The sequence below is a fragment of the Sorex araneus genome, chromosome 9 (genome assembly GCF_027595985.1).
Source record: "Sorex araneus isolate mSorAra2 chromosome 9, mSorAra2.pri, whole genome shotgun sequence".
NCBI lineage: Eukaryota > Metazoa > Chordata > Mammalia > Eulipotyphla > Soricidae > Sorex > Sorex araneus.
This window is the reverse complement of record NC_073310.1, coordinates 43,337,544-43,350,523: the sequence shown is the minus strand read 5'-3', so window position 1 is coordinate 43,350,523 and position 12,980 is coordinate 43,337,544. Positions and strand designations below refer to the sequence as shown.

The window sequence follows — 12,980 nt, the reverse complement described above, 5'->3', positions numbered from 1 at the left end:
CTGCTGGTGGGAATGCCGACTGGTTCAGCCCTTTTGGAAAACAGTATGGACATTTCTCAAAAAATTAGAAAATTGAGCTCCCATTTGACCCAGCAATACCACTTCTGGGAATATATCCCGGCAATGCAAAGAAGTATAGTAGGAATGACATCTGCACTTGTATACTAATTGCAGCACAGTTTACAAGAGCAAGACTCTGGAAAAAACCTGAGTGCCCAAGAACAGATGACTAGCTAAAGAAACTTTGGTTACATCTACACAATGAAATATTATGCAGCTGTTAGAAAAGATGAAGTCATAAAATCTCCATGTCAGTGGATCAACATGGAGAGTTTCATGCTAAGTGAAATGAGTCAGAAAGAGAGGGACAGACATAAAAGGATTACACTCATTTGTGGAATATAAAGTAACAGAATGGGAGACTAAAACCCAAGAAGAGTAGAGATAAGGACCAGGAGGACTGCTCCACGGCTTGAAAGCTGGCCTCACATGCTGGGGGAAAAGGCAGCTGAGACAGAGAAGGGACCACCAAGTAAAGGATGCTTGGAGGATCCGCTCGGGATGGGAGATGTGTGCTGAAAGTGGACTATAGACCGAACATGATGGCTACTTAATACTTGCATTGCAGACCACAACACTCTAAAGGAGATACAGAGTAAAGGTAATGCGCCTGCCACAGAGGCTGGGGTGGGGTGGGAGGGATGGGGTGAGGGTGATGGCAGGGATACTGGGAACACTGGAGGTTGAGAACAGGCACTGGTTGAGGGATGGGTACTCAAACATTGTATGACTGATATGTAAGCAGGAAAGTTTTTAAGTCTGTAACTGTACCTCCCGGTGATTTATTAAAAAGTTAAAAAAAAAAAAGAAAATAACAAGATGCTTCTTGAAACTTGGGACACACAAATTCTTACCAGCATAGTCGTGAGAAAATTGTGGTTTCTGATTCCATCAAGACCCAAAGTACAGGGGCTAGAGAGAGTACAGGAAGAAGGGTGCTTGCCCTGCACACAGCTGACCCAGCTTTGCTCCTGGGACCCTATATAGTATTTCTGAGCCCTGCCAGGAGTGGTCCTTGAGAACAGAATCAGGAATAAGAGCTGAGTACTACTGGGTGTGGCCCCACAACAACAATAAGACTTAAAAGTTTGTTATTAATATTATAAATGCACATACTGTTCACAATGAAGCCATGTAACATTCTAAGAGTTGATGCATTTCTTATTAAAATTTCCAGGTTTTTTTTTTTAATTCCCAAATTAACAGCTGCTTCTCTGAGCACTACACCATGTTTTTAATACAAAAAATAAGACTAGGCCAGAGAGACTGGCTGACTTGGGTTCGATCCCCAGCATCTCATAGACCCCACCCCCAGCCCCTAGTACCTCCAGGACTAACCCCTGAGCATTGTCAGATGTTAATCAAAACCTTAAAAAAAATTAAGTCACAGGTGGAAGGCTAGGTATGAATGAAGTAAATCTGAAAAAATTAAGAAAAGCATTTACCACTAGGGTGTCCTGCCTCAGTATATATATGTATGTATATATATATATGTATATACATATATATATATTAACATTCTAAAGTTTTTTATGAGTAGATGTAGGAAAAAAGTATGGCACCAGGGACTTTTCTCAAGCTCATCAAAAGATTAGAGAAAAGAAGGCTAGGTAGGGGCATTCATATAACTATAGGAGAGTCTCCTATTTTCTTGATTTGGAGGTAAAAAAAGAAAAAGGTTAAAAGTTTTTACCTAAGGGGCTGGAGCGATAGCACAGCGGGTAGGGCATTTGCCTTGCACGCGGCCAACCCTGGTTCGAATCCCAGCATCCCATATGGTCCCCTGAGCACCGCCAGGGAAGATTCCTGAGTGCATGAGCCAGGAGTGATCCCTGTGCATCGCCGGGTGTGACCCAAAAAGCAAAAAAAAAAAAAAAGTTTTTACCTAATTTTGTATGTTTGGAGGCAATGCTTTCTTCAACTTCTGCCTCCTTTTTAAGCCAGATCATAGAAAAATAAAGCTCACTGAAACATATTTCTGAAAGTAATGTGTGAAATAGAAAATCTCAGCATATATATATATATATATATACATATATATATATATATTTTGCTTTTTGGGTCACACTCGGCATTGCATAGGGTTACTCCTGACTCTGCACTCAGGAATTACTCCTGGCGGTGCTGGGGGACCATATGGGATGCTGGGAATCGAAGCCGGGTCAGCCGTGTGCAAGGCAAACACCCTACTCGCTGTGCTATCACTCCAGCCCCCTCAGCATACATTTTTGTTTGTTTTTGAGCCACAGCTGATGGTGCTCAGGGCACGACCACATGGGGTGTTGAGGATTTTGCCATATGCAAGGCAAACGCCTAACCACTGTAGTCTCTCTCTAGCACCCCCTCAGCAACCCCTTCCCCAGCATATAAATCTTTACTAGAAGGAGCAATTCCTGCCTAGATTAGATGAATGACAAACAGGGCTGACGTTCTATTGAACTCTAGTACAACATATATACATATACATCTTTCTCAGAGAGGGATGTGCAAATTTACAAACTCTGATTTTCCTAAAAAATGCAATGCAACTTACATTCAGAATAAGCAAGACTCTTCACTTGAATTCTGCCTATAATGTTTCTTTTGTTCATTATTAGAACTATTTGGAGACCTTCTTCAAAGTTCAGGGAGGGGATGGGGTGCATTGTACATGGCAGGCCTGGGTTCAATCTCCAGCTTTCCATATGGTCCCCTGAGCACCTCCAAGAGTGATCCCTGAGGTGCTGGAGCAATAGCACTGTGAGTAGGGCATTTGCCTTGCACGCGGTCAACCCGGGTTCAATTCCTAGCATCCCATATGGCCCCCTGAGCACCGCCAAGGGTGGTTCCTGAGTGCAGAGCCAGGAATGACCCCTGTGCAGCGCCGGGTATGACTCAAAAAGAAAAAAAAAAAAGAGTGATCCCTGAGTATTGAGTCCAGAGTAAGCCCCAAGTATCACCAGGTGAGGCTCCCCAAACCAAAAGCCTCCACAAATAGGGGTGGGGGGAGTCCTAATTTTGAACTATAAAAGATTCTGAAACAATTAATTATTCCTTTTAATTAGGACATGTATTTCACAGTCATTTGACAGTTTCTGGAAAATGTACATTTTAGAACAATTAGAGAAAAGTTATTGTATAATTACAGAGTAGATAACTAACATCATAGCTACCAAGAACATTAAAAATGTATTTCTCCTCATTACCAGACTGGAGTGACAGCACAGCAGGTAGGGCATTTGCCTTGCACCTGGCTGACCCGGGCTCAATTCCTCTGTCCTTCTCAGAGAGCCCGGCAAACTACCTTGAGTATCCCACCCGCACGGCAGAGCCTGGCAAGCTCCCCGTGGCGTATTCAATAAGCCAAAAACAATAACAACAAGTCTCACAATGAAGATGTTACTTGTGCCCGCTCAAGCAAATCAATGAACAACGGAAGGACAGTGCTACAGACAGTGCTCCTCTTCACCAAAATACCTAAAAATTAGAGCTATCTTGAGATGTAAATAGAAATACAAAGTATGGACATTAATACAAAATGACATTAATAGAATTTGTTTTTGGTATATTAAAAAACAATTTATGGTGACTCAAAGGCTCCTTTTCTTGTACAAGTCCCCCCCTCCAACCAAAAAAAACCATTCATTCAGCCTATGGCAAACTGTACTTGTAAACAAATGTGATTTTAGTTTTTGACATAATGAAATGAGATAGACTAGGTGAAATGTTTCAAACTGATGTGTCATAGTACCTAAATTATAGGTATTTGTCAAGAAATTAAAACTATGCCAATGTTTCGATCACATATCACATAATATTAGCATTTCACTTCTTTATACAGAAAAAACTAAAAAGGCATTTAAATAATTTTTTACAGGGGGCCCTCTTCCAAGCCATGCTCAGGAACCCCAGGGGCCCAACCAAACTGGCCAGTGGTTAAAATATTAAGGCCTGAGAATATGCTGTTCCTTGGGCCCTGCAGTACTGGGAATACCCTGGACTCCCTGGTGATGACAGGGACCTGCCAGGGGTGCATTCAGTGGTGCCTGAGGGACCATATGGTGCCGAGAATCACCCACTGTACTACCACCTACCCCAAGATAACTAAGTTTTACAAAGCTTCCGAGATAAAAGCTAATACTTACAGAAGCAAGCGGTCCACTTTTGGTCCATCCTGTCTCTGAAGACGAATAGGAGGGCTGTACACTTTCATGGCTCTATCTCTCATGTTCTGTGCTAGAGAATCACTACTTCTCTTTTATAATTTTAGGTAGTAATGATGATCTGCAAACTATTTATAGGTATTAACTAAATTAAGTTCTACATTGAGACTAACACAGGACTGACTCATGCTTCTTAGAATACCTTTTTTCATCACAGTCAGACAAGGGAGCCAAATACGTATGAGTAGGAACCCCAAACTGACATTACCAAATGATATACACATATGAATAGAAAACTGTACTACTATCAGCATGTTACTAGGGCTAATAATAGTTGCCAACTAAACTTACTTTATCAACAATTTTTACTTATCAAAAAATTTAAAAATTAAACCTATTTAAGAACAAAGCTTAAAAGGGTTTGATATGATTCTGAAGCATCTAATTCTTCCCAATCCTTGACACTTCTGATTTTGCTTCCAAGAAGTAACAACTTTCAAGACTTCAGAATTTTTCTCACATATGCAGTTTTTTTAAATTGGCAATATAATGTGGTGGTTTTGAAGTTGCTGAGAGTCAAGTTTTCTCAGGGTAGGGCTGGCTTAGGATACTAATGGCTGACCATTGACCTCTGGTGGTGGTCATGGTGTAGCAACACTGCACACATGAAACAGCAATACTGGAATTTGTTAAAAAATAAGTAACAACAAAAAAATTCTCACCTAAAAAGAGAACTTCTATTACTTCTCCACTTCTCAGATTTATTTGTTTTTGAGCCACACCAGGCAGTGCTCATCCTTACTCCTGGTTCTGTGAACAGGGATAACTCCAGTGGATTCTGAGGACCATATGTGGTGCCAGGGTTCAAACCTGAAGTCAGTCATGTGCAAGGCCAGAGACCTACCCATTGTACTATCACTCCAGCCCACTTTTCAGATTTTGATGTAATCTAATGGTTTCCCACTATATATAAATGACCTAAATGACCTAATTCTTATAGCATGTAACAATAACTTTTCTTCTTCATTCTTACAATAAAATCTTCATACCACTTTAGCTATATCAATATTCATTTATGTTATTTATAGCATAATGATAATTTGCTTTTCAGAACAATTTCTGATTCTGGGTTCAAAACTTTATTTTTTTCATCTGTCTCCCTCTCTACGGATTCCCAATTCCTACTCTATCCCAAACAACTGAAATTGTAACTCCTTTAAATATGATCAGACATATCAGGTGTATTTTATTCTTGGCTGTTTTTTTTTCCCTCCACAAATCAGTATGTACAAATAAATGGAGAAAATATCTCCTAAAACAAAACTGTATCTTCAAAAAAACTCATCAGTGAGTTTAGTAAGGTGTAAAGATTCTAGAATGTGTGTGTGTGTGTGTGTGTGTGTGGCGCAGTGAGAGAGTGTGAGAAGACGACAATATTTGCTACCACTCACATACAAAGAGGATATATATTTTCTATAATGATAATTAAAGAAAGTAAATATGTAAATATATATATAAACGGCATGTTTGCCAATACCAGATAGTACAATGGAAGACGGGTGTTAGGAGGCCTACTGAACTATCACTCTCCTACTACAGATGGAGAGAATAAGAAAAATTCTCTAAAGAGAAGACAGAATCGATCTGAAAAAGAAACCAACATGGCTGAGCTGTCTGGGGCAACCTAGAGGCGGGCAGGTGAGCCCACATGGAGGCCGAGCAGCTGAAAACCTCCACACTCCACAATTGCCACCATGCTTCCAGTCAGACTCCACTGCTTGGACAAGCCTCATCTAGAAAGTAATTTGTTGAAAAACTTAAGCCTGTGGGTTAGTGACTGAAATCTCCAAGCTTTCACAGGGTCAGGGATGGGTTACCTCCCTCCATCTCCCTGTACTTTTGGAAGCCCCCCAGTCGTGCACATGCCCCAAAGCCACCACTCAGTTAAGAATTTAACTCTACCTGTATCACCTGGGAGGCTGAAGTTTCAGTCATGCAACATCTCAAACTTTGTAATACTGATGAACCAGGAGTAGCACACCAGATTGGATGGGACATAATGCAGAAGGCAACCAATCTCAATTAACAAAATATAAACAAAGAAGGCTTAACCTGTAACAACATCTTAGTAATCTCTTATACAAGGGCTTATGGCTCCATGGTGAGAAACAACAATCTTCAGTAACTTTCTTCTAAGGAAATAGTTTTTTTTTTTTTTTTTTTTTTTGCTTTTTGGGTCACACCTGGCGATTCACAGGGGTTACTCCTGGCTCTGCACTCAGGAATTACCCCTGGCCATGCTCAGGGGACCATATGGGATGCTGGGATTTGAACCTGGGTCGGCCGCGTGCAAGGCAAACGCCCTACCCGCTGTGCTATCTCTCCAGCCCCAGGAAATAGTTTTTGATAATCCTTTTAGCATATTATTTATAACAAGGAGTATAAAATAAATTATTGAGGGCCTGCTATGGGGGCAGGCTTAAGGGGTGGTTGGGAAAATTGGAAATAATGGTGGTGGGTAAACTATGACTTAATAACTTAATAAAGTCATTAAAAAAAACAAAAATGGAGCTAAAAATAGCAACTAAAATAGTAACAAATGAGAACTGTCAAAGGAAATAATTTCTCGTTTTTTATAGTGGTGAGTTAATTGTTACTATCTGCAAGTTGATTAACCAAGAAATAGGAATAAGACCATATTGGTTGTATAGGAGGAAGTCAAAAAACTAAGGAAGAAAGAATTTAAAATCATTAATTCTGAAAATTAGTATCAGGGAGAGAACATTATAATAACTGCCTCATCCCTTTTAGCCTTCAGATACTGTTTGAAATTTTCCTTCCCACATGCAAAAAAATGATCTAACAGTAATTAAGCAGGAATAAATGAAAGACATGTAGATTAAAGCATAAAATTAATAAATAATAGTTGCACTCAACTACTAGAGAAAACTAGCAGTAATCAGAATGTCAGAAAAAAAAATCCAAGATGCTTACAGAAATAGGATTGACAATTTATAGCTGAATAGAGATCGTAAGAAGTGGCCACTGGGTCTCTAAAATGTAAGCAGGTTTCAGTATTTAGCAGGATTCTGTATGTAGCAGTTTGTTTTTAACTGTGCATGCGCACATATACATATCACGAAGGAATAGACACATACGAAGGCTGGAGTTGGCTCTAAGAGAAAAAGTTCTCTAAAAAGATCCAAAACACTACATGTTTTACTATAAATATGAAAAGGGGAATGATGATGACAGCTGGAGTAGATGCTGAAAGTCATCAAGCGTTAAAATTAAGAAAAACCAAACTATACATCAAATTATCCATTTTTTGTTTGTTTTTGGGTCACACCCAGTGATGCACAGAGGTTACTCCTGGCTCATGCACTCAGGACTTACTCCTAGCAATGCTCGAGGGACCATATGGAATGCTGGGACTCGAACCCGGTTCGGCCGTGTATAAGGCAAACGCCCTACCCGCTGTGCTATCACTCCAGTCCCAATTTTTTCAGTAACATAATGTATACAAAAAGAAAAAGAGGGAAAACAAAGTATAAAGCCTTGTAAAAGAAAATGAAGAGGTGGGCTAGATAGTACAGCAGGTAGGGTATTTACCTGCACATAGCTGACCAGAGTTCAATCCCCAGCACTGTATGTGGCCTCCTGAGCCCACCAGAAGTAGCTCCAACCCTCCCATAACCCTCCCACAAGAAAAGAAAATGAAGAGGTACAGAAAAAAAACAGAAAGGGAGGGGCTGTGGGGACAGAATAGCGAGTAGAGTGCTTGCCTTGCACTCGGCCAACCTGGAGTGATCCTTGAGTGCAGAGCCAGGAGTAACAACTGAGCACAGCTTGTGTAGCCCAAAATAAAAATCCAAAGGGAAAAGATCCTGCAATTAAGACTGGAGTAGAGGTTCCCAAAGCGGGGAAGTAAGTAGGGAAGAGGGAGGCACCTTGGAACAATCCACGGACTGAATTAATTGGGGATGTGAGTGATTTTTTTCTGAACGATACTGATTTTTTTTTTCTTCTGTACTACAGATCAAATAAACTTGAGAACTTCTGTTCTAGAATAGGGTTTCTTAGACTTTCTTTCACTTGCTACCCATCCTGGGCAAATAAATTTCTATGCGACTTTGTGCGTACAGGTACACAAAATAGGTACACAAATCAAACATTTACTGGCAATACATCATTTAAAAATTATCTGAAAACAATCCTCACATTTAGTCATGCCTAAACTCAGTTAGGCTCTAAAGCATCAAAAGAGAAATGAGAGATATGAATAAAAAAAGGCATTACAAATAGAAGTCAGTCTACATAAGCAGTATGTCCAGTTTACAAAGAAACAGCAGATACCAAGAGACTTAAAGGAAATGAAGGGAGAGTGAAGAGTGGAGATACACTCTTCACTGAGGAGAAAAGTTGATATTTTCTCAATAAAAAGGGAAGGTTTACCAAAAACAAAAACAAAACCCATGTCTGACTGCTGACAGAAAACAATAAAAATACTATACCAATTTTTTAAAACCTTAGGTAATTGGCGGGGGTCGAGGGGGGAGTAGTACAAGGAAGGTTTTGATGCCTGGCGTTGCACAGCCTCCTGGCACATGATCCAATGTACACATGGAGTTCTCTGAGCACTGTAGCGGTGGCCTTGGTAGTCCCTGGCTCCACAGGGCCCGAGAAGCATCACATCCCTGGGTCCTAGCACTGAACTGCCAGCCTGTCAGCTGAGTAAGGGTGGTGCCAGGGCCCTACCACTTGGGGCCACACAAATTGGGTACCACCCTTCAAAATGGTTGGGATAAGGCCTTCACAGATAGTACAGTGAGTAAGGCGCTTGTTCTAAGGCTGACCCAATCTTCGACACCCTATATGGGCTGTCCACATTTTACCCTACCCACCCCACCAAGTTCCATCATGAGTGACCCCTGTGTGGATCTAGGAACAAACTCCAAGCACCGCTGAGTATCGCCCACAAATGAAAACAAAGACAAAGTCTTCAACTAAAATAATATGAAGAATAATCTTTATAAATTTATGAGTTTACTTCTTTATGGAGAAAAACCAAGTTTACACAAGCTCTTCTAGGGCTAGTAGTACATGTATATGAAAAATATGAAAGCAGCATGAAATTTTTTAGTTTTGCTTTTGGGTTTTGTGGGGTTTGGGGAGCAGAGTCAGTAGTGATCAAGAGAACAAAGATCCTTTGGGCACAGAAATGTTGCACATATGTTTTGTTTGTTCATTTCTTTAGAGTTCATACTTGATGTTGCTTAAGGGATCATGGGCTGCTGGGACCAAACCAGGGGAATCCTGTATGCAAAACACATGCTCCAGCCCACTGACTTATCTCCCTAACCTAAAATATCACACATATTTTAAGACTCCGCCTAGCATAATAAACATTCCAAGTGCACAGTTCAAATAGAAAGCCACAAAAGAAATGCTGGCATGCCATAGAGCAAATGCTTCTATATTGAAACACACATACAATCAATCTTGTACCAATTTGTGAAGACAAAACAGGGGTGACCTACTAGAGCTTGAACAGGTTCAAAACGGTTTCAATTATTTAAAAGGAAACATCTTAACTAACTAGCTCATTTTAATGACTAAATGAAAGTAACTTTTACAAAATGATTGTTAAAAAGTAGTTTATAATTTAGAGACTTGTATTATACTATTATAACCTACGGTAATATCTCAAGATAAATGCCTTACACCTAACCCACTAAACACTACAACTTAGCTAATGTTAAACATGTTCAGGACATAATATTCAGCTACAGTTAGGTTGATTATATCATTAAATAGTTTACAATTAAGTATTGAACAGCTCGTGTTATCTATTGACTACTGAACTGAAAGTGAGAAAGTCTGTATTGGACGCTTTCCCTGGTGATAACGTGGTGCATGAGCAACAGATGCAGTTCACTGCCAATTCCCAATATCAACAGGGGGTAAGGATCAAATCTCATTGAGCATCAAGGCTAATGTATGACTTTTACTGAATGTGTCTCTCTTTGCCCCATTGTAAAGTCAAAACATTCTAAGCTGAGGGGCTGGAGCAATAGCACAGCGGGTAGGGCGTTTGCCTTGCACGCAGCCGACCCGGGTTCGATTCCCAGCATCCCATATGGTCCCCTGAGCACCACCAGGGGTGATTCCTGAGTGCAGAGCCAGGAGTAACCCCTGTGCCTCGCTGGGTGTGACCCAAAAAGCAAAAAAAAAAAAAAAAACCCAAAACATTCTAAGCTGAGCTACCATAAGTCAGAGATTGCCTACATTTAAAACTTAAGTCTTTATATAATTTTTAAAAAACAGAAATACAATTTTATGGCACCATGTGTCCAAAACTACAAATATCTCTTCACTTACTAACAGCAATTCATAATTTAATAATCTAACAAATATTTAGCTTTCAAATTATTCATCTCCTTTCAAAACTAGGCTAAGTCACAATTCCAGCATCAGGAGAAAGAGTTCAGGTGAAAACAAGCAAAAACTTGTAAATTTACCTTCTTTGAATTTCCAATTCTTCTTGTGATGGGCCATTTTGAACTTGGGAAGGTAGTTGTGAATTTTGCCTAGGCAATGTTGGCCCTAAAAAGGGAAGAAATATTATAGATGAAAATTACCTTTATATTTTGCTGGATAGAGGAGATAAAATCATGAGAATAACACAAAACCATCACATATTTACAAATGTGTCTTCTTTTTATTTAGCAAAATAAAATATAAGCTTTACACAACACAGAGCAAATGAAAGACTGCAACATAATACTGTCATCATCTTCAGAAGGCTTACTTGAAATAAATGGAGAACATCAACAATAAAGAAAAAATAAACACTTATATATGAAGAGCTTGAGTAAAGCAAGTGTTCAATGAGCATCCGTATAGGCACCTAAGCTTGACATTTTCTAAGACAATGAAACATTCTTGTTGGGCACTTATTCATGAAGTGGAGAAGGAGAACTTAAATGAAAAAATCAGAATTCAAAAACTCACCTAAATAGAACACTGGAAATGAAAAACAGGAGAGAGAGAGCATGAGAACCTTATTACTAGACTGACGTATGCTAATGCATTCATCAAATTTGCCTAATTTAACTGCCATTCTTATATTTCCAACACTGGTGAAAACAAACATTTGCTAAACTTTGATTTAAGTTTAATTTGATTTAAGATAAGCAAGTTATCTAAAATTGTAATGTTAACAAAGATAATCTTAATAATAATTTTTATTGGGTGTAAAAAAGGAAAATAAAACTTTCATTCACACCAACATGGTTTTATCATAAGAAACTACTTATGGCATCTACTGCCACTATCATAGACAAAAAACCCCACTCCGACCCCTTTCAGCATCCTATAAGGAACGCCACTAAATTATGGGAGATTTTAATTAAATGTATAATAAAATGAGAGAAATACAATGTCTAGGGTTAAAGCAGAACCACCTTCAAATCTAACTCAGGAAACAGAATGAGGGAATAGTAATTTTTCATTCTTGGAGAGAAATACAAGAGTAGTAGTATGGTGTACATATCTGTGAATGCTAATGTACCAGCAAATGCCCCAAGTAGTGATTCTGAAAGTACTCACTGTATGCCACTAGTATAAAAAATATTAATAAATTATCCTGCATACTAAGGCAAACTCCTATAATCTATAATTAAAAGTATGAAATGTTTTGTACTAGTGGAACAGACTTCACAACTAGAAGGATATGGCTCATTAGACCAGAATACAGTATTAGTATATCCCAAGTGTAGAAAAGCAAGCAATCTGATCTGAACTTACCTACTAATATTTTTCCTCATCTCTTTACACATGTCTTTAGACTAATCATTTAATTTGTCCCCTTAAGACAAATTAGATGACAATTGCAGTGATATATTTCATTAGATTTCCTAAAGAGCTTGCTATTTTGAGAACCCCATAAAGGAAATATGAAAATATATTAATCTCATATAATCAGTAATAACAACAACAACAAAAAATCCAGAAAGCTTTTCAAATAAAAAATGCACTTAAATGTTTACATAAATAAAAAGGTATAGCTTGTCTAGTAAACAGACTAGAATTAACTATTTGAGGGAGCATGTTATGGATCCAAAGTTATATTTACACAAAAATGAAAGATGAATATTTATCATGGGAAACTCACAAGACCATTACGGTTTAATTTTGTTTTTTGCCACACTTAGTGGTGCTCAGGGCTTACTCCTGGGGATCATTCACTCAGGGATCATTCAGGGATCATTCCTGAGGGGATTGGGGGACCTTGAGGGGTGTCAGGGATTGTACCCAGGTTGGTCACATGTAAGGCAAACACCTACCTGCTGTACCCCATCTCTATAGCCCAGGTTTAACTTCAAAACAAAACAAAACATGTATGCATACTTAAATAAGCATCTAGAGGTCAGAGTAGATAAGATCTGTTTGTATCTAAAAGAAAAATATACTATAAATATCTAGTAAAGACCTTGTACCTCAATGACTACATTAATAGATTGTATTAACCAAAAAATTTTGCCAATACAAGTTTTAGTTATATAAATCTAAGAAAATGATGTCAAAAGTTTAACTCAGTCTTATGTAGTAAATAAATTCTTTGAATGAAAGCTAATAGCTTGAAACAATTCAAACAATATGAATGAGACAAGTTTTTTTTTTTAGCATTTTACAGAGACTATTTTGAATTTTCTTCAAGTTAAAGTTTATCCAGCAAATTTCTTTAAAATAAAAAATTTAAATGTAGGGCCAGAG

General features: G+C 38.6%; 1 protein-coding gene across 6 annotated transcripts in view; it reads right to left on the bottom strand.

The window, feature by feature from the left end:
* Positions 1 to 12,980, bottom strand: part of ENAH (ENAH actin regulator) — a 158,332-nt gene that overhangs the window by 34,083 nt on the left and 111,269 nt on the right. For all 6 annotated transcript variants that reach the window (XM_055147581.1, XM_055147580.1, XM_055147583.1 and 3 more), the window contains one exon: positions 10,724 to 10,808. In XM_055147581.1, coding sequence (XP_055003556.1) covers positions 10,724 to 10,808 — 85 coding nt within the window. The remainder of the gene's footprint in view (positions 1 to 10,723; positions 10,809 to 12,980) is intronic.